The following is a 26,122-nucleotide window of genomic DNA, read 5'->3' on the forward strand; positions in this document are numbered from 1 at the left end:
TATCTCAGAATTTCAACTTTCATAGAATTTTGACTTGTTTCTCAGAATTCATTTTATTTCTCAGAATTCACCTTTTTCTCAAAATGTTTTTTTTTCCCTTAGAATTCAAACTTTTTTTTCTCAGAATTTTGACTTTTTTTTCAGAACTTTGACTTTTTTTCTCGGAATTCCAAACAAAAATTTCTGCAGAATTTTGAAAAAAAATTTTACTTTTGGGGCTCAGAAATTGCTAAAAAAATTCTACAATAACCTTTTAGATCACTCTCAAGATTTGAGGGTTTTTTTTCTAGCAAATTTTTGTCTTTTGTAGTCAGACATTTACAAAGTATTTCTAGAAAATTTCTGAGATTTTTGGCTGAAATTTATTCCTCCTCATATACCATTGTATTTAACTATCTTCTAATTGTTTATGTAATAAAATATTTGTAATATCAAACAACTTAATATCTAGTTTGTGTCCTCAGCAGAACTAACTACAGTTTTATTTGTAAGTATTTGGTTAAGTCATGAAAAAAACCTTCCAACATTCAGCTCACATAGTAGAAAATAGTTTTTCATGCTGAGTCCTGCATTCCTCCTCACTATATGCAAATGTGCACCCAGGTGGTGAGGGGCCTGCAGCAGGGAGTCTGTTTGCGCCCTGTGCTTTTGTTTGAAGGCGACTCCATTCAGTGAAATGATTTGTTGAAGCGTCTGGACTTGTTCCTTCATGTTCAGGAAACACAAACATGGAAAGATCATAAACAGGCAGCAGAAAGAAAAAGGTGTGAAAATCATGAAGACATTCTGTACTGGCATGTTCAGTAAGTTTGATTATTGTCAGAGAGAAAGTAGTGAGTATTTATCATTAGTTTTCACAGATTCCCAGTAAACAGGGCCGGTCCCACTTTAAATGGGGCCCTGAGCAGAATGTAATTGGGGAACCTTCAAACTGAATAAATCTCATTTTATATTTGCTTCATTTTAACCCTGTCAGAACATCTGAAAAATAAAAATATGGTAAACAAAATTAGAAATATGACGCACTATTTTACTGTACAACCAAAATTAATTTAATAAAATGTTTTTTTAACATGTTTGAAAACGTCTTTGTTGTTTTTTAAGTCCATCCATCCATCCATCCATTTTCCTTCACCCTTGTCCCTCAGTGGGGTCGGGAGGGGTGCTGGTGCCTATCTCCAGCTAACGTTCCGGGCGAGAGGCAGGGTACACCCTGGACAGGTCGCCAGTCTGTCGCAGGGCAACACAGAGACACACAACCAAGTACACTCACACTCACACCTAGGGACAATTTGGAGAGGCCAATTAACCTGACAGTCATGTTTTTGGACTGTGGGAGGAAACCGGAGAGCCCGGTTTTAAGTTAATACTGATAAATAAGAGGAGGAAAATGACCAAACAAAATGATTTTCCTCTTTTTGCTTAAGCTGTTTTCTTAAGTTTACATCTATAAACCAAACATTTGTCTTTACTTTAGCTCCTGCTCGCCCCCTGCTGGTGTGGAGGTCCTAAGCAGATTATTAGTTTGCTTCTTCATATGGTTGTATGAAGTTTTGGTTTGTTTTCATATTTCTTCTTAAAAGAGCAGCAGGACTTTAGTGTATTTTTAAGTGTTGTTAAACAGTTGGAAAGTTTATTTGGATGCTTTTTTTTACTGACTGATTCTGCAAAAAGTACTAAATATAACAAGACTTGAGAGACAAGAAACAGAATTTCCACACATTCAGTGGAAATCTGACGTTAACATGAACTGAAGGGGAAAAACAAACGTTTTGTTTTCGACTTTAACAGAAGCTGCATCATCCTGAAATGGTTCTGTTGCAGGTTCCCCATCAGTGGGCTGTGTGATGGAGACTGGCATCGCGTTGCCTTCAGTGTCTCCAGGAATCAGCTGCAGCTGTTTGTGGATTGCTCGCTGCTGGAGAGCGTGGACTGGGTCAACCACGGCCTGGACATCGGTTCTGATGGACTCCTCATGGTCGGAGGCATCCTGGAGAGTTTTGAAACTCCATTTGAAGTAAGCAGCTTTCTGAGGTGGGAGTGAATATTAACTCAATGAAATATGAAATATGACAACATAAATAAGGCAAAACTTCAGCTTCTTTGTCCAGAAAAGAGTTTTAGTTTGTTTCCCTCTTAGGTAAGGTTCTGGTGACTGTTGGGTATGGAAGACGATTAGGGCCACTGGAGAAGAAAAAATTTCTGACTTTTTTGTCTTAGAATTTTAACTTTTGTTGCAGAAGTCTGACTTTTTTTCTTAAAATTCTGTTTTTTGCAGAGAATTTTTGCTTTTTTACGCAAAATGTTTACTTTTTTTACTCAGAAAAGTCTTAGTGACACAATAAATGTTTTGTGGATGATTTAATTAAATCTTCATTGAATAAATCCTGAACAAATGTAAACAGATTCGTGTTGAACTTTGTTCAGAATATGTTGGTGGTGAACTACAAACATGAATGAGTTCAGGTTCAGCCTGAGCTGAACTTTGACCTCGTTCTTAAGTGTGAACTTGCATGACATTTTTCTTTCTCTTCCCTGTGGTGTTAAAAACAGACGCACCCCTGACATGTTCCTCTAACACTCAGCATTTAAAAACATGTTTCAAACATGCTAAGTATCTGACTTGATTTGAAAAAAGTCTTAAATGTTAGTTTTCTTCTAACAGAACCTGAAGTATTTGAGTCAGAATGTGTGAAGTCTGGTTTATCTTGAAGTCTGAGGAGGCCGACACTCAGATCTTTCTCTGTTTAGAGAAGAAAGCGTGTTGAACGTTATTTCAGCCATGTTTTTCTGACCCGCCCTGTTGAACATCCTGATTCCTGCAGACCAACGGTTTGTTTCCATGACTTCCCTGAAACCAGCAAACGAACATTGACGTTTAGGGGGATTTTTGCCATTAAGGTTTACAGATATTTCTTCATGCACCTTGCAGTATAACCTCATCTTGTTCTCATTGTTTTCCTAACAGAATGGTTGTTTTTAAGTTCATAAAGGATGTTAAGCAGCTTTGCCTTATGCATATCCAGTTTCTACAACATGAGCTGCAGCCTGAGGGTTGGAGCGGCCGCGGCGACTGTCATAACGGCATCTGGATCTGTTCAGAGCATCAAATAAAATGGATTCTGCTTGTCCCAACAACCCTGAAGTGACATGTTTTTATTAAGCGAAGTGATTCCACCCTGAGAAATGCTGACACTTTCCTTTGAGCATCTTTAGGCTTACCAACCTTACCAACTGTTTTTAGTCTAATTTTTACTGCAAATATCCAGTTCCACTGATAGATTACTTCACTTACAAGATGGGAAGAATGTTTTTGTTATAAGTGAAATAATCTGCTTGTTACCTAGCAACCCCAGTGGAGTTTCGCCCATCACCTAGCAACCCAAGCATGGGCTACACAAAATATGTTGACCACATTAAATTTTTTGTTTGACAAATCAGATTCTTAGATGATGAGATTTTATTTCTGGTTATTATTTCCTTTATGACATGGCAAAAATATATTTTGTCTTATTTCAAGTAAACTAAATTATTTGCAGTAGAAACTAGATAAAAATTCTTGGTAGTTTTAGTTTTTCTTCCCTCTGTCTGATGATGTTTGCTATGTCTTTCCGCCTCCCTCCTGCAGGGGGAGCTGCGCCAGCTGTCCTTCTTGTTGGATGACCCTGACGGCGCCCAGCAGCACTGCAGCCACCACCCGCCCCGCTGCAGCCACTCCGCTCCCAAACCTCCCCGCTCCCCGCGCACCAACTTCCCCCTGGAGGTAACAGTAAAAAAAAACCAAAAAAACAATAGATGAAAAAAGAAATCTTGTTTCATAACTTGTAATAATTCTTAATGCGCTCTGAAGCGGCTCTGGCTTGTAATCGGGATGTTTCAGGTGAAGCCAGATGTCTCCCTCAGGCAGACACTTAGACTCCTGGAACAGGAGAATCTGTTGGAGTCTCTAATATAAACGTTTGAAAGGATTTTCTGCGGATTTAATCAGAAAACTGTTCCGACTCCTGTGGTTTAGATCCAGTCTGGTGGATTCAGTGTGTGGTCGCTCAGCCGCCGGGCTTTCAACGCTGCTTCTGTGGTTTTATATTTAGCAATTGTCACTGCTTTTTCCACACAGAATATCAGGTGGATAGTAACTAGTTATAATTACACCAGTAACTTTTTGAGGAAAAAAGTACTTTTACGAGTAGATTCACTTCACTGTTATGACGGAGAATTAGGGCCATACTAAGAAAAAGTAAGAAAATAAAATTACAAGAACAAACTCGGACAAGAATAAAGTCATAATATTATGAGAATAAAGTCGTAACATTCAAATTTTATCATCAGTTACCCAATACTTAAGTTCTTACTTGAGTAGTTTTGTGGACAGCTACTTAGTAAAAATAAGTTGAAGTAGTCCCATTATTACTTGAGTACAATTTTTGGCTACTCTACCAACCTCTGTTTGTTGGTGACCTCAAATGACCTTGATGACCTTGTTCTGCTGAAACTGGACTCTAAGGAGGACCCAGAACCGGTCCACTTGGTTTTATTTGATGGTAAGTCAACGACAAAACACTTAACTTTTGTAGCAGCCGTTTTACAGCGGTAAAACGCGCTGGAGTTCCGCTGGAGTTGCTAGGTGACAGGTGGCACTCTGCTGGGGTTGCTAGGTGACGGGTGGAACTCTGCTGGGGTTGCTAGGTGATGCTGCAGAATGTGACCCAACAAAAAAACTGCATATTTTCAAACACCAACGAACATCAACTTACTGCCAGTAAACAAGTGGTTTTTTTATTATTTCTTTTTAAACATTTGGTCTGTTTTTAGAAGCAGTCGAGACCCAAATGGGAACATAACCCCCTCCCCAAAAAAAAAAAAACTTGAAAAATTTGAATTTTGGATAATAAGTGAATTTGTAAAAGCTGACCTGAAAACTCCCGGTTGAAAGCAGTTTGGTCGTCTGGTTTCATCGTGTGCTGACATGGTGGAGATTAGAAGCAGCTGTGGGCCGACTGGCATCTTCAGCTCTGCACCAACACACAGTCTGGATTAATGTGGGTTTATGTGCAGCAGAGTTATGGCACATGTCTCAAATTAGTGACGTAAAAGTTGGATCAAATGCAACATGACCGTTCAGCTCCAAACACTTTGAAAACTATCAGATATATAAATCCAGAGTTTTGCTTTTTAGTTGAGCTTTTTCTTCACAATAATGCAGCAAAATGCACATTACATTCAACAATGTTACAATTATTGTTTGTTTATACATATTACTGTAGTTTTAATAATAATATCAGTAATAACAGCAATAGTAATAGTAAAAATAATTATTTAAGTTAAATTATTATATTAATAATAATAAAAATAGAAATAGTAAAGAAAATTTAATAAAAATTAATGATAAAATAAAAAATAATTGTAAAGAAAAAATAATAGTTGAACAAATTATGGAAGTAAAATAAGAAAATACTTAAAATAATAAAGAAAAAATGAAATAACAAAAAGACACTAAAAGTAAAGAAAAAGAAAAATTAGAAGGAAAAATAATGATAAATTATAAAAAAATATTGAAAATGAAATAAAAATAAAAATTAATACATCTAATAGGAAAAATAATAACAAAATAAAACAATAAAGACAAAAATCATAAAATAGTTGAAAAAATAATTAGATAAGATTTAAAAAATTAATAAAAATAGTGAAAAATGATTAAAAAATACAGTAATAATATTTTATCATAATAAATCCTCAAAACCCAAAACTAATGAGGATCAAGTTGAGGATAAAAACTGTTGAGGAATTTTAAATGAATTTATAATAATATTTAATAAGTTGTTAAAGATGTTGGTGTCTCTCTCTCCCTCTTTCTCTCTCTCTCTTTCTTCCCCTTTCTCTCTCTGTCTCTCTCTCTCTCTCAGCCTGTGTTGATGCTGAGGATGGAGAATTTGATCAGATCTGTGGAGAACAAGCTTTTCATAAATCACACATGGTTTTGAGCCAAATCTCTAAACCCAAACTAAATATAGCCGATAAAATGACTTCACCTTCAGAGGGAATCATGTTTCCAGACTCACCAGATGTTTGACGAATAGACCAATACTTAGAAACAAAAGATAAGCAAAGCTGGTTTGAATCTACATCTTTATGCTTAATAAAAGCTGCTGGATCGGTTTCTCTTTGCAACATGTTGGCGTTGGCGTCTGCGTCCATATCCGGGGTTCCCAAAGTGATCATCCCAAACCGACTCCTAGTTGCATAAAATGTCTTTGTCAGACAAAATAAAAGCTTGTTTTCCTCAAACTTCACCAATTTGTCAGAGCGCTCCATTGTATAAACACATTTGATCCGTAAAGCTTTAAATGTGTCGGTTTGGAGGCCTGTGGGCATCCGCTTCCCTCTGCCTTGTTCCTTCACAACCAAATGTTGATGCTTCGTGTCTCCAGGGAGGCTCCTGTTGGCAGCGCCGGGCTTTAAGTGTCAAGAGGAGGCCAAATTAGAGAGGAAGAGCTAAAAACATCTATCATTAAGTGTTGAGGGTTTGTCATTAAGACCTTGCATGAAAAATAACCATTTTTCCTAATCTAAGACAGTTTTAAGTGGACAGATTATGCAATTCTAGAATCGCACCGCTCAGGGTGGCAGCATGAGGCAGCAGCTCGGTACTTTCATTGAGATTTCGTCTCTTTTTAAAACTTTAATTCTTGTCTTTTCAGAGGGAAATAGCGTTTTTTTGGAAAACCATTTAAAAAAAAAAAAGTAAAATCCAAGAAAATCCAAAATCATCTCCAGACGTTCCACAGTGATTATGCAAAGAAGGATTTCTCATAAAATCAGGAAGATTAGTGACAACCCTGACCATCCACTTCATCAGACTGAGTATCTTCAGTCAGAGGCTTTTTCAGATTCGCTGTCATACAGACTGCTACAGGAGATCTTTTCTCCTAACTGCCATTACTATCTACATTGACACTTTGAAGAATCTGAATTAATGAGCTACAACATTTAATTTCTTGTTGGGATCAATAAAGTACTTTTGAATGTGAAATTCACATTTTTATCTTTTCATTTTTGCTTCTACTGCTTGTAAAAAAAAAAAAGCCGAAGCTCTTATTAAAAAACATCCGGCCGTTTTTTAGTGTCTGGAAAACAAGCAGATTCCAAAACCTTCTGATTGTTGAGTCACACCATGCCGTTACCTAGCAACCTCAGTCTAGCCAAGTCCCGTTGCCTAGCAACCCAAGTGAAGTTCCAGCATATCTGGTCAGCTGGTTTTACTGCTGTACAACGGCTGCTGGAAAAGACAAGCATTTTGTTGTTGATTTACCATCCAGAAACCACTTGTTGCATTCTTGTTGGTTGCGCAGGAGGTGCCAGTTCTGCTTTTCAAAAATGCGCTGTTGTATAACTGTGCATCTGTTTGAATCCATTTTCATGTGCGAGTGTAAATGTTGGGTTGGGAGCGTCCCCAGCAGCAGATTATTTGGATTTAGAGTGACAAGCCGCCCTAAAACAACTAAAATCTCATTTTCCAAGAACAATTTTGTACAATAAATGTAAGAAACATGTTTTGTATAGACCATTTATCTATCCTGACCAGGTCAAGGAAGCATCATCCTTGACCTGGTTGCTTGTTAAAACACGCCTGGTCACCTTTGAGTTAAAGTTTGTATATGAGTTATCAAATTTAAATCACTTTATCTTTATAAATATAAGAAATATTTATGCTAACACACCACCTTTGTGGAATGGTTTCCTGTTGCGTTTTGATTGATGGCTTCTTCCTCCTGAATGGGGTTTTTGCCCACATTACAGAAAGTTTTACTGTGGATAATGATGTTCTCCTACCAGTTAGAACCAGAATCTTCTTTAGCTTTTCTGCTTTTGTTCTCATGTTGAGTCTCACCTTTTATTTCAAGACCTGCTTATCTGTTTTCAAACCTTTAAGCTCCAGACATTCCCATGATGTTTATGCTTCTGTATAACTGTTTGGAGACATAGATTTGGCTCCTTTTGACATCTGGAAACTTTCCCCAAAGACTCTTTTTTACCTCCTGCTGTAATGTTTGGCATCACAGTTTGGGTTATAAACATATAGACCTGTTGCAGCGTGACGTCACATGCGCAAGTTCCCGCCTCCATTTTCTTACACAAGAATCAAAAGCTGTTCGCTAACAATGACTAGCATTGGTTTTAGGTGTTATCAACATAATGTGCTAATAGCAGCAGTAGCTAATCTACCACAGCGATCAATTATTAATTAAATATCAAGCCTGAAAACATAAAACTGTAACAGACTGAATGTTCTGTTCTTTGTATGGGAAATATTTGAGTGTTTTCTTTTTGGTGTTGAATCCTCAAACTTAAAGTGGCGTTGTTGTTGGCTGCTATGGCAACGAGTCCGCATGTAGGAAACCCTTAGTTATGTTAGCCAACTTAGCTTAGAGAGCAAGAAAAAAAAGTGGTTTTGAGTTTTCCTTTAACGTTTTTCCTGAGTTCTTCTTTTTGCTGTGGCGCACTGCACTGAATTAACAATACCTTCAACTCCAGGTTTCATTTAGTTGATGGAGTTGTTCTTCCTCTGCAGCGCGGCTACAGATAGCATGTAAAAGAATCGTCATTTTGGCCTCCAGCGTTGAGCGCATGCGTGAAATTTCTGGATGTAAACGATAACATGCGACGGGTTGACAGCATAACTGTAAACAGTTGCTCCACATTGGGGTTTTGGGTGTTTCTGCTTTAAAGAGTTACCACACATTATTCCCAGCTACCCATTCACAAAGATGTCGCTTAATAAAAGGGCTTCATGTTTTGCTAAAAAAAAGAAAATGCATGTTTTTTATTTCTTTAATAAAGGCAGTTATGCATATAGGCGTTTCTTTCATGCGCTTTAAAAGGAATTCAGCTGTAATTTTTCATCCGCCTGATGAGGTTTAGGATTCCCTCCAATATGAAATAATTAAAGAGGAGAAATGAGGCCCTACAGTCAAACAGTACAGTGGGAAATGTGTTGTTAAAAGCAGAAAGGCTCGGATGAAAGGCAGAGGGAGGAGCTCTGGGATTTGGAGAGGATGGAAACAGGAAAAGCAGATATCTTCCTCCGCTTGTTTTCTTGTCTTTGTCACTGGAGTGTCTTCTCAGCGTGAGAAGTTTCAGATCGCTCAAAGTAATAATTTTCCTCCAATCTGTAATTTAAAGAGGAGGGGGGTTTCTGTGCAGCGATGATAAATCAGGCCTGGCTGAATGTCAGGTGATGAAACCACTCACCAGAGTCCTAAGCTTATTTCCTCAAGGACAGAAATCCTGACTCAACGTCTCATTGATGCGAAGTTATTTAAAACCAACAAATGACTCTTTCCTTCTTTCTTCTTTTTGTTTGCACATCTGCTGTGAGATGTTAAAGTCCACAGAGGTGCTTTTCATCCAGAGCTGAACTCCCTCTGGTGCCGTTAATTTCTGTTGCTGTTTACGCTCGACGGCTTCTCTTCTCTCGCTGATAAACACGAGGCGAGGTTTCCTCCGAAGGCGTGGCGCCCCGCCGGTCCTCCGCATAAATCAGATCAGTTCCTCCTCAATGTTCCCTCAGCTGCGGTTCGTTCATTCAGTCCCAGCTCTGTGGGTTTACCCACTTCTGACATCTTTCTTTTCATCTTCCAGAGCAAAAAAAAAAAAAAAAGAGAATCCATTCATGTTTGGATGTGGTGGGGATTCCCTCACACAGAACTGTTTGTCTAAGTCAGTTAGCTTTAATTCATTTTTACAGTGTGTTTCCTAGTTTTTATTAGATAGTTTGTATTAGTTTTTTTAGTAGTCTTAGTTTTTTTCATGCTTTGTTGAAGTTTTAGGTGCAGAATTTAAAAAAGTCAAAGTGTTGTGATTCTCAATTCATCAATTTGGTATTGATTGAATCCCATAAAAGGTTTTTAAAATTTTGGGGGTTTTCACTATAGTTTAGTTTCATTTTGTTGGGACTTTTTGCCCAATTCAGTTAGTTTGAAATAGTTTTTGTAGTGTGTTTGCTCGCTTTTATTCGTTAAATATTGTTTAGTTTTTATTAGGTATAGTTGTAGTTTTAGTTTTTTGATATTTTGGTTCATTTTTAGGTGTAGAATTAAAAGAATCCAAAGTTTTGTGATTATTTATACATCGATGAACACTCAACAGAAGATGCCATTTTTAAAAATTGGATTCATTTATTGTTGAACAACAATAAATGTTGTTTATTGACAGATTTCTTCTTGCCTTACATCCAACCGGTTGGCAAAAGTTTTCTCTTCTAGCTTTTCACATTTTTATTAGATGCTTGTGCGAATTCTAGCTGCTAATTTTCAAACGGTGTCTAGCAGCTAGCTGTGCTGGAATGCTAACCATGCTAAACCAGCTTTTTCAGTGCTAACATAACGGATAGTTGCATAGTGACACTCAATGGCTGGATCATTAGCAATCCCATAAACCCCAGTTTTATTTTATAAACAAAAACTGAGTTTGAAATCATCACTTTTTAAACTTTCTAGCTAGCTGTGCTGTTGAGCTAATGCTAGCCTGAAATTGTTTATAAAATGTGTTGTAGGAGTTTTATTTCTGCTTGCCTTATATGTAGCTGCTTGACAAAGATAGTACATTCCAGCTATTCACATTTCTATAAAGTGCTTGTGTGAATTTTAGCTGCTCATTTTCACATGTTAGCTAGCTGTGCTGAAATGCTAACCATGTTAAGCCAGCTTATGCAGCGCTAACTATAACTGATAGCCACATGGTAAAACTCAAAGTTTGGATCTTTAGCAATCACAGGAATTCCAGTTTTATTAAGTGCTGGTGTGAATGTTAGCCGCTAATTTTCAAATGCTCTTTAGCTGCTAGCTGCGCTGCATTGCTAGTCATGCTAATTCAGCTTTTGCAGTTCCAAATGACAATTTGGTATCTCACCTGTTTTATACTAACTGATAGCTACATGACAAAACTTAATGGCTGGATCATTTACAGTCCCTTTAGCTGTAATTTTATCAAATTACTTTTCTTTTTTTTTACTTTCTAGCTAGCTGCAATGCTAAGCTAATGCTAGCTTGTACATAAACAACAAAACAGAGATTAGATCAAACCATTTTTATCCAGGTATCTGGTGTTTTGTGCGCCGCTGTGAGGGCTGGTTAAGCCGTGTCGTCAGGTGCCTGTAGGTGTGGGTGTGTCTGCAGGATCAGCCTCCTCTGCAGGCTGGTGGTACAAAGCTGAGCAGCAGGCGGACCTGCGCCGTCTCCTGCAGTCATGCTCCACCATGTCGGATGGTACCTGCTGCTGGGATGCCTGCTGCTGGATTTAAAGAGCGTGCAGGTTAAAGGTCAGCGGCGGCGCAGCAGAAAGGTACTCTCCTCTCAGCTTCACTTTGAGCTTTTTTAGTCTCTCTGTCAGGCAGGGATGCAAAAATGTCCCCACTGAGTCAACAGTCGCAGCTATCGCACTGAATTGTTTCTGTTGTTCCTTTGAACACTGAATGAATTTGAATGGAAACATGCTTTGCATAAAGGATGGCTGATTCACTCGTATGATAAATTATATTTCTAATTCCAGTGAACATCTGGTTTTGTTTTTCTCCACTTTAAAATCCTGCTTTGTTTAACTTTTGACGTTTTTTTTAAGTGTTTTGGGTCTCAGATCTTAATCAGACAGAGTTCACTGATTTACTTTAGAGCACTGCATGTGTTTGCAATACTTCAAAAGCAGCTTTAAAATGACAGATGTTCCTTTGGAAATGAAATAATTGCATTTTAAAATGTGTTTATAGATATTTATTTTGTGGCTCTGACGTAGTTTGGCTCTTTTGGAGTAAAAAAAACATGTGATTGAGATATTTTTAGAAATCTATGGTAGATTTGCCTTTTTTAACTATGAAAGGTGACATTCTTCATTCACAGAGTCCAAAAAAACACAACACACTAAAAACATTTAGATTTGTCTTTAAAAACTGAGTATGAAACAAGCGTTTATTGTTTCCACAGTAAAACTATCAACAGCTCTGGTCAGAAATTACCATATGTTCATCATTTCTGTCTGCGGCTTTCAGTTGTTTTTTCCATGACGTAATGATTGCCCAACATACAGCTGCAGTGATTGGATGCCAAACTTGAGTTTTTAGTTGATTTTTCTCTAATTGATCAAAGGCAGACATACATACAGCAGATCTGGATGCTGAATTTGGATATTTTCTCCTTTTTTTTGCATGGACGTTCATTCTACTAATTATGGAAGAAGATTGAGACCACAGGAAAAACATGAATCTAACTTTTTATCTCTCGAATTCTAAGAAAAAAAAGGTCAAAATTCAGAGTATAAATGTCAGAATTCCATCATTTTTTCTTTGAATTCTAAGACAAACTTCAAAATTCTGAGAAAAAAGGTTAATTCTGAGACAAAATCCAAAATTCTTTGTAAAAAAATTGAGAATTCCATCATTTTTTCTTTGAATTCTAAGACAAAAGTCAAACTTCTGAGTGTAAATATCAGAATTCTGAGAAAAAAGATTAATTCTGAGACAAAATCCAAAATTCTGAGAATAAAAAGTAAAATTTTGAGATTATAGTCAAAATTCTAATATAAAAAGTTGGAATTCTGAGAAAAAAGGAGTGTTTTGTTTTTTTGGATATGGGCCATAATGACCCAAATTGGTGCATCTAGTGCTGGACAATGTGACTGTAAAACATATTACGATATAAATGTTTCATATCAGTCGGTATTGATAACGATTGATTTGTTTTTTTTATTTTAACCAAACTGTTATGACCTCTCCTGTTGGCTGGTTTTCTCTTCACGATGTTTTTTGTTTTTAAACAGTTATTAGGCGAAGGGGGGAAACTTGAAACTGCTGCTGCATCAGTTACTCAGCAGATGGTTGCTAGGTAACCAAACCTGGGGGCATCTTGAAACTGCTTCTTACCCAGCAGGTTGTTGCTAGGCAACCAAAGAGCGAGAGAGTCAGTTGATTCCACCAACTTTGTTTCGAAACAGGTTTTATTTTACCGATGCAACTTTCCTCTCCCGGTTTCTTCTTCTTCTGTGTGTTTAGCTCTCGGGACTGTTCGGTTGCCATGTGAATTTATTTTGTCTTTCTCTAGGATTAGCTGTACATTCAAATGTTATCAAGTTCATCTCTTAAGTGCCTGAAACATTAAAGGTTTTAGTGGCGATGATGACTTAAAGACAGAGTAACCACTTGTTTTAAGCCCATAAGACGGTGTCAATGTGTTTCCTGGCAGGCTTTGTGATCATTTTGGACCACCGCCGTGGATTCTGTGGAAGCTTTAATCCCGGCTAACGGCGCCGTGTTTAACATGGGTGGTCCAACAGGGAGCTACGCCCCCAACAGCGACGCTCTTAATGCCAGAGTTAACCTGCTGAGCCCATTGAAAGCCACTGAGGCACAAGTCGCACGCTAGCCTGATTGACACACACACACACACACACACGGAAATGCTTCAATACACCCACGAGTCCAAACATGAATGCTGGTAATGTTGATTTCCCCAGCAGAGCTTTCTTATCTCATCACCTCGGATACCTAAAGTGTGATTAGAGTTTAAAAGCTAAAACTGTTTTATTTCCTTGTATTTATTGTTATTTCAAGCTTCAGCTGCAACGTTTGTTTATATTTTGGTTCCAGAGACGAGTGAAATGATCCTGTTTCCCTTGAAGGTTCTCTTAATTTTCTGCTGGTTTTCTGAATTTTATGGATCTAAGCTGCTTGTTATGAATTTAATTTATGCATCATTATATTTTTCTCAGTTTATCTTCATTTAACCTCACGCCTCTTGATCCACTACAATACATGAAATTTCTGAATTTTTGACCTCTCAAATGTGACTTTTAGCAATTAAAGTCTAAACCTTAGTGTTTAGTTTTATGTTCTTTTATGCAGATTTGATCAAAGTTGTCAACTTTTCTCTTTTTGTAGATTTACAATGTACAAAAAAATCTTCACCTATAAAACTGTAAAATATCAAAATTTAAAGGAATTTTAATACATAGGAATGTAAGAAAAGACTAAAACAATCTGATTGCAGAGGTAATGCATTGTGTGTTATTATTTAAAGACACGTGCTTTATTTTCTATAGTCTAAGGTTGTTTTCCCACCATATTTGGTTTGATTTGGGACCAAAATTGTAACATTTCTTAAATGTTCAGCTGCTACGGTTCTCTTTTACACTGAATTGTCAAATGAACCAACATTTTTGAAAAAGCTGTTCCTCTCCTCGCCTGTGGGGGCGCTGCACCAAGAACCACTGAAGGAAACACAAGTGCAACTTCCTTCTTTGAAAAATGTAGCAAAAATTTAATAGTTTAATATTTTAGCAGTTAAAATTTCTTTTTTGTCACAAAGCATTTCTCTAGCTAAACTAGCATGTTTATTTTGGTTGTATTTACCCAGAATGCCTTGTGCTGTAGTCCACTTCCTGCTTTTGGAGCGATCTCCAGTCCACTTGGAGTTCACATACATAAGCAAACCAAACCAGAGTTCACTTATTTGGTTGACCATTCACACTGGAAATGAGCTGGAGTCAGATTAAAGCAGACTAAACAGCCACAGCAGCATAAATAAAGTAACTTTAAAACTGATCCTCTGCTGAGTTAAATTTAAGCTGATAAGGTCCTAATAAAATGTTCTAGACTTTCAGGAACCCCAAAGACCTGTTGATCAAGACCCTAAAAGGCCAGAAGCGAACCTGTCTCATAAACAAAACGATGATCCATAGGATCCATTTTTCTGATGCTTTGAAACATCAAACTTCTCATCTTTAAACCTTTTCCATCTAAATTTATCTCCTGCAGCTGGGAAGACCCCGTCTGACTGTCTGCATACCTGAGTCAGCAAGATTTACCGACCTTTGCCATTCGATCATCCATTTGTAGAAGCAAGTGTTGTCTATAAATGTGTGTGTGTGTGTGTGTGTGTGTGTGGCTGACTCAGTTTGGCCTGCAGCCGTTCACTCAGCCTGTTTGTGTTTCTCATATCCTGCGGCGGTTCGTTCCTCAGCCACAGTAACCTTCACTCAGGGCTCGGGGTTCCCTGTCATCATCCGTCCTCAGTTTTCCTAAAAACTCCATTAAGAAGTAAACGATCTTTGTTTTATATCGGAAATAACAGGCAGCGGTTGTAAACGGCTCATTAAGGCGACGTGTTTTATACAGATTTCCTCTGACAGGAACAGACGGCGCCCGCAGCGTTGCTAAGCGTTTCTACTGTAACCGTGACGATACCGAACCCAGACACCGTGATGGATGAGAGTCGCGTCCCTGCATGTCGGTCCAGTAGTTGCTCCAAAAAGATGAATGTGGAGACAGCTTAGAGGTGTTGATGCATGATAATATTAGGTAATCCAGTTGATGGATGGAGGTGTACTTAGTTCTATATTTGCATTACTACCAGCTGCAGTGTCTGAGTGTTTGGAACAACAATGCAGTGCCCAGTTTCTTATCAGCAGGTTTAAATGACCTGTGGCATCATTGGTTTTAGGAGAGTAAATGTAAAGTGGAAGAAAAAATACAGATTATTTTCAAATGTTTTACAGTTTTACATTTGTACTCAGCCCCCTTTACTCTGATGCACCTCAATAAAATCCAACAGACCCCTATTTGGAAGTTTAATTGACCTGTGTGTGATTTAATACCAGCATTGGTGGACGCTATTAAAGGAGCTAAGTCTTCCTGTAACATGTTAGCTAACTTTCAGAAAGTTTAGCGCTCTGAGCTTCCCATAAGTTAAAAGGATGATGATGCTGCATGTTTTTTAATGACTTATCATGTGAATAATTTTATTTTATTTTTATTTCTTATTTAATGGAAACAGTCCAATTGCAAAATTGTGTTTTTTCAACATAATATCAAAGTTTTTCACACATTTGTAACAGAAAGGCAGCCGTTGACGAGGTGTTTAGTATTAACTTTCACTGAATACCCTGTTGGTGTAGCCGTTAGCTTTAGCGGAGCTAGCTAACAGTTTATGGGTCGTGCTTTTGGGTTAGCGCGGTTAGCTTTTGGTGTTTGGTTGCCAGTATAAATCCAGCTGTTCTTGTTTGTTTGGGAACATGAGCGAACAAACATCATAAAAACCAAGAAGCGTTTCATCTGCACAAGACGGAAAGATTAATCTGGGTTAATGGGAACGTGGATGTAGCTAACCACATAAAGGATCAAAGCTTAGAATGGCCCAGTCAAAGTCCAGACCTGAATGCAACTGAGAATCCATGGATTAAACTATGACTTTAAAAATGCTCCCAGTACCAAATAACAGTTATTTCACACACAGAAACTGGGCAGTGCATTCAGTGTGGATGTGGAAAGCTGGCAGATTTCCTCAAATATGTGTTGCTGTAATTGCAGCAGCACGTTTCTGCAGAGCATTGAAGGCTGACTCCAGCCTTTGTACGTTTAACTTTCCTCACTTTATGTTTGTCTGTCCTACAATAAAACCCAATAAACACGTTGACATCTGGCTGCAGAGTTAGAAAAGGATCAATTCAACAGTTTTGCGAGACACGCAGTGTTTCAGAATAAAAGCGTCTCTTTGTGTTTCTTGGCGACGGAGATCTGGTAGCACATTTAGCACCTTTCTCTAAACCATCCATTTTATTTGCCTTTTATTTGTTTTTTTATTGGCCTTGTCACATTTCCAGCACCAGAACAGACTTTATTTTCTATCACTATCTGAAAACCAGACCAAGCTAAATGCAGTTTCTGCTCTCATGCTTCGTTATTCACAGTTTGCTGTATGAACAAATGTGTCACCACTAACTGCTGACCAACCAAAGAGGCTCAGTCGGAGCAAAGAGGATTTACTTTTCTTTATATTAAAAAAGTTTGCATCAAAGATAACCGTTTGTTCCCCTTTTGGCTCTCCAGCTCCTTCAGCAGTAGAAGAGTTGTTGGGAGACGAAGTCTGCTGGAGCTGAGCCTCACGGACAGTCGCTGATGTAAACGCTGCCTGGGAACATACATTAAATCTCCAACATGGAGAAATGAAACTGAAAATATTCTGAGGACGTGTTCCCATTTCAGGCCCAGAATGTAGACATCAAACCACTCAGAACAGAAGAAAATGAGTTTCGAGGTAACAAGAGTTTTAGTTTTTCTGCTGAAATTGTCAATTTAAAAGCGAATAACCAGCATTTTACTGGAGTGAAAGACGTGATGTCTGGGTGGACATGCATGTCCTGTGGACCAATCATGGTGAACGAAGGTGGGGTGTAACTGGGAGGAATGGGTTGTCCGATCTCTGCTACGCAATGACTGACCATGATGAACACCATGTTCATAGCTGGCACCGAAGGTTGACTGAGTTTTATTGACTCACCCAAACAGACTCAAAGCTTGGATTGGACTCTTCCTTCACAGGATAAGGGTTTTCGTTGAACTCAGACTTGGACCTAACGTCTCATCAACAGTCTGTCTCACATAACTAGCAGGATATTAAAGCTCCAGACTGCAGCTCAGACAGGGAATCTTGTGTTTTAACATTTGCAGACGTTGCTGTCTGTCATCCCGAATTTTGAGCAAATGACTCAAATATGCGGAGAATTTGACTTTGGTTTGTCCTTCAAACACTTTTGTCTCAACTTGAGACAAAAGAATCGAGGCTCCATTTAAACTTCATTGCCCATTGTTATGCCTTTTTTTAACTCGTACAACATTAAATTGTTAGTTTAAGTGGCTTTTTATACAGTTGATTTGTCTTATTTTTGGCGGACTTACCAGATTTTCCAGCACCAACTGGGAGAACGCGTTTATTTTATTGTTGGCAGTTTGATGGCCGTGACATTTGTGAAACACATTCAGCTGCTTTGTGTTGAACCACCCATTTTTAATTGATTATTAAAACAAAGTCATGTGAATGAGACGTGCCGTGTTTCCAGCTCTCTTGGTTTTAGGTATGTTGTGTCCCATCGGACATGGGGGGATGTGGAAGTGGTTTACAGTAAGTCTGAATATTTAAATCAGGTTTGCTGTTAATAAGCTGTTAAATCGCAGAGCTTTAAAATGAAGATCATATTCCCTCAGAGCGCCACCCTAACGGTGCTGTGAGCCACTTTCAGACGGACTCGTTGACATGTAGCGCAGCCTGTTAGCGAGCTAGCTGTGGATTTCTGCAATGCTTCGTCCTTTCAGGACCTGCCTCAGACTGATCAGGCTTTTCTCCCAGCCTGGAGGGGATCCAGTGAAGGGTCAGTGCTCACCAGAACAGATCCAGTGTCGGCTTATCGGCCTGAGACGACAGGAAGAGTAGAAGAAGAAAAACAACCTCTGTTTTCTTTCGGGCCCCTTCGTCTGGTCTTGTGCCGATCTGCAGGCCGCTGCTGATGTGACAGGCCAGGTGAAGTCAGGACTCGCTTTGCCTTTCATTATGTCTAATATTTAATATCCGATGAGAGAAAAAGCCTGTAAATGAGCTGATCTGTGATTATTTGGTCATTTTGTAATAAAATTACTCAGCAGTGTTCAAATCCAGGTGAAATTACCTGAAAGTTTCTCTGGTTGTGTTAATTAGGTCATAAATGTTTCAGTCGTGTTGCGTAAAATAAGCTCAACATCCTGAAGCAGGGATTTAATTGGGATGTAATTATATCCACATCCAGTGAGGGTATTGGATAATCTGATTTATTAGAAACGTGTCTGGAACGGACACTAGGGGGCATAAATGTAATACAAAAGGCCGACATATGATCGGTTTTCATTCTGATACTGTTTTTCATTTTTATTCTGAGTTTCATTTAGATTATGTCCCAATTTTACCCTGATTTTATACTGACTTCATCCTGATTTTAATCACATTTCTGACCTGCTTTTATTGTTTTTCTCCCATTTCTTAAATTAATTTTCATCAGATTTTTCTTACAATTTCATTCAGTTAAATTTTTTTTACTAGGATTACTTTTTGGTTTGTTTTATTAAAATTTGATTTTCATCAATATTTTGAATTTGGGGTTATCCCCTGATTTTGCTGATGTTTTTTTTTTTCATCCTTTCTTTTGTCCCAACTTTCTCCGGATGTTGTCATGTTTTTTTTTAATCCAGTCTTCGCTTTTACTGTGGTATTTTTTTTGTAATTGTTGTTAGATATATAAATATAAATATTTTTGTCTGTTTTCCTGTCCTCAGTTGTTTTCATGGAAGGTTTTAGACATTTTGTCTCATTTTTATCCTCATTTCATCGACTTCATTCATTTTATTCAGATTTCTTTTTACTGTTTTCTTTTCATCACATTGTTATGCTAATTATTCTGGTCTTATTTTTTCTACTCGTTTTAAACTTAACATAAACTGATTCATTTTGATTTCCGTATCTGTACCCAGATTCTGTCATTAAGAAGAAAAAACGGTAACTATGGTAACGATGGCAACAATGTTTCTCTTTGCTTTACAGCAACCAATCAGATTTAAGCAGAACATAAAAAAACAGCCTCCATAAGTTGAGATGTGTGAAAATAACATTTATATTATTTTTTTTTTTTTTCCATATTAGCTTGTAACCTTGAGGTATCTCTCATTTGTTTTGGTTTTTGATGCTTTTGAACATAAATATTTGCAAAAAAATACAACAAAAACGTAGTTTTTTCTCCAGTAGTTTGAGTCGTCTTTGGTTTCCTTGTATCTTTAACTGAGCTGCGTTTTCTCGTGGCCAAACGTTTCACAGTTCTGATGCGGGCGTCGGGTTTACAACACCAAACGAACATACATGGGGTGTGGTGACGTGTTTGTTTTGGACACAGCAGAATCTGCTGTTTGTTTTGAAAAACCAGAAAGTGGTTTTGAGTCATTGGACCGCAGACCGAACTCGTTCACACTGAGAAATTACAGTATGTTAGCATCTCATTCACCCACAGCTCAAAAGCAATGAAGCAGCTCAACTATAAATGAGGTTGAAAATGATTTGAGTACATCTTAAGAAAACAGGCCCTTTCTCTTTGTGGTCTGTTTGTGACCGCATAGACTTGGAAAAGAACTGCATTCAGGTTGCAGCCGTTGCTGTCAACTGTTTGTTTTTACGGGATGCAGTTGGTGGCAGCAAGAGGTCAGATCCCAGTGCTGTGGAAAGCACCAAGTCAGGATTGGCTGAAGAATCCTGTAGGGTGAGCTCTGGAAAGCAGAAGAAATGCTAAATATTAAAAAAAAAACATTCTGTAAGAACTAGCTTTTTCTTCATCCACAAGTCTGGAAGCTGCAGAAACCAGCTGAGCCTCAAAGGCAACACAGAAGAACCAAGTCCATAAGCTTAATGTGGACTTGTTGGACAGTCCCACCAGTCCAGTCCAGTCCAGTTTAATCAAACTCCAGTTTGTTTGCCTAGAAAATCCATGTGAATCTGACCAAAAAACTCCAAAACTCCATCTACAAACCTCGGACTCTGTTCCGTTGAAGTGAACTCTGGTGCCGGTCAAATGCATAGTGGACCAGAGAAATCCTACAACCGCTGAAATCTGATGCTACTCCATTTCATGATGAAGGAAGTTGCACTCCTGTGTCTTCTTCTGAGGTTTTTGTGTTGTTTCCCTCAGTGGTTGTTGGTGCAGCGCCCCTACAGGTGAGGATGGGAACAGGTTTACCAAAGGGTTTGGCTCGTTTGACTCAGTGTGAAAGAGAACCACACCGGACTACCAGGTGTGAAAATAACCTTGAAAACATAACATAAACCGTAAGTTTATGTTATAAAGTCTTATGTCATAAGACTTCAGTAAGAAATACAGTTTCTCATTACAGCAGATTGTGGTTTGGGTTGGTGACCTGTCTGGGACAAGCGAGTGTAGATGACACTGGATGGATGGCCGGATGTTTCTTTATTAGAAATGAAATGACTTGTGTTGCTTTTGTGTCGATCCAAGTTCAAATCCCAGTGAGACTTTGAACAGATCAGACCAGAAATATGCAGTAATGTTTGCTTTAATCTCAAAGAAACAGTAAGGCAGCTGGACGCAATGATGGTAACAATAATTGGGTGCATGTTGTTCCTCGTGTATTTTAGGTCTTTCTGTTTGTAGGACGTGTTTGTTGTATGTTCCAGATAATAAATCACATCTGCGAAGATCCAAACATGGAGTTAATGATGGATTGTAGACTAAACCAAATAACTCTCAGTCTCTGTAAAACAGCACCTCATTCTTTTGTTTCTCTACAGAATGAATCTCAGCGCCAAGAGTTGTCTCGTGGCGATGGGACGATGCCGTCCAGGCCGAACCGAAAGGGTTCAGTGGGACGTGGAGACGTTTTCGTGGTTGAAGAGGACACTGATCTGTTGGATCCCATCTTTCAAAGCGGTGGAGTCGTGAACCCTCAGTGGAAACCTTCTAGAAATGGACTGAAGGGAAACCAGAAGGGCAAACCGGACCCATCGTCTAAAAAAGTGGAGGAGAACATTACAACAGAGAAAAAGACAGACTCTAGGACTTCAGTGGAGTTTCCTCTGAAACCCTCGGATAATATAATCGACTTGGATGTTGGAGGTTCCCCAAAGAAGCCCTCACTGGGAATTCCTCTGCTTCCCAAGACTCCTAGAGTTTCAAATGAACTAATAGAGGAATTTCCAGAGGAGATCAGCACAGTTTCACCTGCTACCAGTCAGGCCCCAATCACTGTCCAGACCACCAAATCACCGGTGGATCAAAACAGGCATGAAGGGAAAGAAACAGAACCAGAGAGAGGAAGCCCTCGGATTGTGACCATTGTATCCAGAGAAGGAGATCTGGTCCTGGGATCTGATGGGAAAACGTACCGGCTCCGGAGGGGACGACCCGGCAGGATAGGAGCCCCCGGACCAGATGTAAGTCTGTCTTTATGCTCTTTGTGACTCACTTTTAAAGGGAGCTAATAAAGCAAAGTTTACATTTTGCACAATTTTGTGCTTCCATTTGAGTTTCTACTGCTTCTAAAAGAAGCTCGAGCATTTTTCTGGCAATAAGTACATGTTTTCTGGTGTCTGGAAAACTTCAAAAACCTTCAGAATGTAATGTCAAAAATCAGCAGGAACTGACCCTTCACGTAGCAACCCCAGCAGAGTTCTGCCCGTTACCTAGCAACCCTAGCAGATTCCACCCGTTACCTAGCAACCCCAGCAGAGTTCCGCCCGTTACCTAGCAACCCCAGCAGAGTTCTGCCCATTACCTAGCAACCCCAGCAGAGTTCCAGCATATTTGGTCAGCTGGTTTTACTGCTGCATTCACTGTACAAAGGCTGCTGGAAAACAGTAACATGTTTTATTGTTGACTTACCATCCAGAAACCACTTGGTGCATTCTTGTTGGCTCTATTTCTGCTTTTCAAAAGTTTGCATAACAGTACATAAGTGCATATAGAAGCCCACATGGTGCAACATGGAGCAAATCTGTTGTGATATTTAAAAAAAAAAATAAATTTGTGAATGCCATAATTACCTTAAAGGGGACAAACTTTGCAAAATTAATATTTTACTAATTTTTATACTTCCTTTTGGGTCTCTACTGCTTCTAAAAGAAGCCCAAGTGCTTAAAAAAATCACAGAGCTGTTTTTTGGCAGTTAATGTTTTTTGGTGTCGGGAAAACAAGCTATGTTGATAATCTCCCAATTGTTAAGTCACACGTCTCTGTTACCTAGCAACACATCTGAGTGTCAGCTGGTTTGACCACTGTATGTGCTGTACAATGGCTGCTGGAACAGACAAGTGTTTTGTTGTTGACTTACCATCCAGAAACCGCTTGCTGCATTCTTGTTTTTGGTGCACGAGGCTCCACTTCTGCTTTTCAAAGATGTACCGTTGTGTAATTGTACGTCTGTTTGCAGCCGTTTTCACTTGGGAGTGTAAACGTTGAGTTGGGAGGCGTGACCAGCAGCAGCTTATTTAGATTTAAAGTGACAAGATGCCCTACGACAGCTAAAATCTCATCATGTAAGAATGACTTTGTGCAGAAATAGTAATGAACATGTTCTGTAACGCCCATAAACCTATCCTAACTTATTCAAGTTAGCATAATGGTTCACCTTGTAACAATTACAGGAAAGCCACCGCAAAGAGAAGTGTTGCTCGGCTCATTCTGGATTACAAATGTTTTCTTGCATCGTTGTTGCCAAGGCCATAATGAGACCAAGACCCCCCAAACATGGAAGTGATTTCCCAGTTTGCAGGCATTATAACAGAGTGGAGCTGAAAGTGGGAAAAGATGAGCTCTGAGAGATAAATGGTTCTGGTCTCACAGCTTTCTGAGCTGCTCTTCGTCAGCCGCCATCTGAAACCCATCAGCGACGGATCTCATCGCTCAGACGCGTCGATCCGCGTGCCTTTGATGCCGCCATGCGAGAACATGGAGCGGCCTCATTGGTTTGAGAACGTTACCAATGTGACACTGTTAACCTTTCACTTCTGATTGGACTGAAGCTGGTTCCTGGGTTTCCTGGTGTAGGAAACGAGGGACTGCAGGGCAGATGGAGCCAAACTGCCTGCTTGGCAACGTACATCTGGAGTCATGTTGCCGTAAAATCCACAAGCCCACTCAGCATAATTACTGTGATTGGAGCCGGCTGGAGAGAGGAGGTTATGGGCTTCACTCTTCTCATGTACGACGTTAGATCTTCTGTTAGTAATAGGGTTGGACTGATGACTGAGTGAAAACACATTTCCAAGAAGATGCAAGGGATGCTTTATTTATTCAGATTTTTGTAGTTTTAGACTTTTCCACCACACTGCAAATATATTTCTTTGGCACCAATCAGCTGCTTGGAACAGGCAGATTTTTAAAAATGGATTCCAAATAAACAGTCAACCATATACTAAGAAACTATTTGTGAATTGAGCTAATTCTTCAACATGATTTATATAATATTATTTTTCTTTAAATTTAAAAAGTTTTGCTTTGATTAAGCTTCTACTGAACTGAAAGTGTTGATTAAAGTTAGTAATTGTTAATATTTGTAGCTTTTTTATATTGAGGTTTGACCTGAAATGTGTTTGATTAAGTTGTTTATAGTTTATTTATTATGTTTATAGTTACTTGAGTCCTAGTTATGATTACATTTGATTAAGTTATTTATTATTATATGTTAGCATGTATTATAGTTTGTAGTTATTTCATTTATTTAAGTTTGTTAGATTACTTGTTACAGCTTGTAGTTATTTGATTATTCATTATACTTTATTTACCTAAATGTCAAAAAGTAATTGTCCTACAACTATTAAAAGTTTTTTATTTTTTTGATAAAATGCCGTTTTCCTAAACATCTGTTGCTAGCTGTGCTCTTATGCTAATGCTAGCTTGTAGCATGTGAAGATTTGGCTTCAGTTTCTCATTTCATTTTATTATTACAGTCATTTTCCTGCTGTAAATATTTTTATTTGTATCTTTGGCTAAGAAAAAATACAACTTTATTTGCTGTTGCATTTGTAAGTTTTGTTTTTACTTGCTAGCTTGGCTGCTGCAGTATGAGAAATGAGCTGTAGCTTCCATTATTTTCTCCTAACTGCAATATTTTTACTACATTTGATGGCTGACATTATTTTTAGTAAATTAGTGAAATAAATATGCTTTTTAAGGAGTGTTGGAGTGATGAGGACAGTTGGTTAATGATTATTTACAGATGGAACTGAAGTTTTTAGCTCCTATTCAGTGATTAGAGCTCCAGCTTCAGAAACATCAATAATTAACACTATGAAACTCACTATAATAGTTTTTATGCTTAAATGGTTGCTACATTTTTATAGCTTTAGCTGCTATTTTTCTAATTTCTTAGCAGCTAGCTGTCCTGCAGTGCTAACAGTGCTAACAGTAGCTTATATGTAAACAGGACCAATGAGTGGCGTTAGCTTTCAGATATTATTGTTTAACATTGTTTTGTGAGTTTTATTGTCTTTGTGTTGCCGTTTTCATAGGGATGCCCGGGTGATCCTGGTCCTGCTGGGGTCAAAGGTGAAAAGGTAAGCGATGCTTTGAGTTTAACTAACTCCCATGCTAATGCTAGTTTGTAGCATTAGCATGTTAGCTCCAAGTTAGCATGCTTCTTGTCCAACACTAAAAGCAGAGAAGACTTGTGACTATTTGATATAAAAAAAAGCTTTCTAACTTTTACATTCTCCTTTTTTAATCCCTTTAAAACATAAATATTCTAAATATGTTTCACTATTATCAGTTTTAAGTTTCAGGAGATGTCAAGATAGTCCAAGTTTGAGCATCATATTTTGTTTGTTTGCTTTTTTATTGGGATGCTCTTATTGGAAGATGTTTTGATGCTGTTAACATAAATCAGAAACTAAATATTGTGTTGAATTTCAATGTTTTCAGGGTAAAAAAGGCATTAGAGGCAGAGCGGGAAGGATGGGCCAGCCGGGGTCGCCGGGTCGTCCAGGTTTACCAACATTTTACCTGTGGAGGAACACAGCTGAGGAATGGGCTGCTTTTAGGGTACGATCAGTGTTATTAACCAGCTACCAGTGTTAACATGTGGTAACATTAACTATGCTGTTTCTGGAGACACAAATTTATCTTATCATGATGAAAAAATCCTTAAATTAATTTTTTATCACAGTGATAAATTCCAAATTAATGTAGATTGCATGAGAGAATCAATAAATATAATAAAATAAATTATTAAAAGCAGTTACTGTGTTCAGTTTAGTGGTTAAAACCATTCTCATTTATTTAGATGAACGTTTGCAGAGTTGGGTAGAAACTAATTACATTTACTTGAGCAACTGTTTTTGAGAAGTATTTTTACTTCGCTGTACTTTGGGTAATTTTTGATGTAATTATTAAATATTAAATGATTAATAACTGAGTAGATGTGTTACCAAACACTTTTTAAGTAATTTCTTGTATGGCTACTTTTATTTGTTATTAGTTCTACTCTTACAATTTTTTTGAACAGAAAACTGTTAATTTTTGCAGTTTTATTAGCTTTCCTGTCAGTTTGTAGAGACAGATGTGTGTTTTATTAACCTAATTGGTATGAACTGAAACCTTGAAGCATCCACTCATCATTAATCCTGAAGTTGCGTTAAATATTTCCTCCTGGTCTCGACACGTTTGGCCTCCAGATTGATGTGAAGTCCTGGTGTTGGGTTGTAGTGCGTGCAAGCCGGTGTTCTGCAGTCATCTGTTTTGCCTCTGCACCGTCTGCAGCTGCAAGCTGTTTAATGTGCGC

The 26,122-nt window shown here is 38.3% G+C and overlaps 1 protein-coding gene across 3 annotated transcripts in view; it reads left to right on the plus strand.

The window, feature by feature from the left end:
* The window catches only part of LOC106936360 (collagen alpha-1(I) chain), a 61,749-nt gene that overhangs the window by 1,142 nt on the left and 34,485 nt on the right, over positions 1-26,122 (plus strand). Inside the window, exons 3-7 of one of the 3 annotated variants that reach the window (XM_015017309.1) lie at positions 1,825-2,017; positions 3,629-3,763; positions 21,138-21,779; positions 24,855-24,899; positions 25,264-25,383. In XM_015017309.1, coding sequence (XP_014872795.1) covers positions 1,825-2,017; positions 3,629-3,763; positions 21,138-21,779; positions 24,855-24,899; positions 25,264-25,383 — 1,135 coding nt within the window. Of the gene's footprint in view, positions 1-1,824; positions 2,018-3,628; positions 3,764-11,238; positions 11,341-21,137; positions 21,780-24,854; positions 24,900-25,263; positions 25,384-26,122 lie in introns of those variants that run through there. The other 2 variants (XM_015017310.1, XM_015017311.1) reach the window with 2 other exon arrangements.

Source organism: Poecilia latipinna, unplaced genomic scaffold, assembly GCF_001443285.1.
Source record: "Poecilia latipinna isolate Pla-1442-1.1 unplaced genomic scaffold, P_latipinna-1.0 Scaffold2125, whole genome shotgun sequence".
NCBI lineage: Eukaryota > Metazoa > Chordata > Actinopteri > Cyprinodontiformes > Poeciliidae > Poecilia > Poecilia latipinna.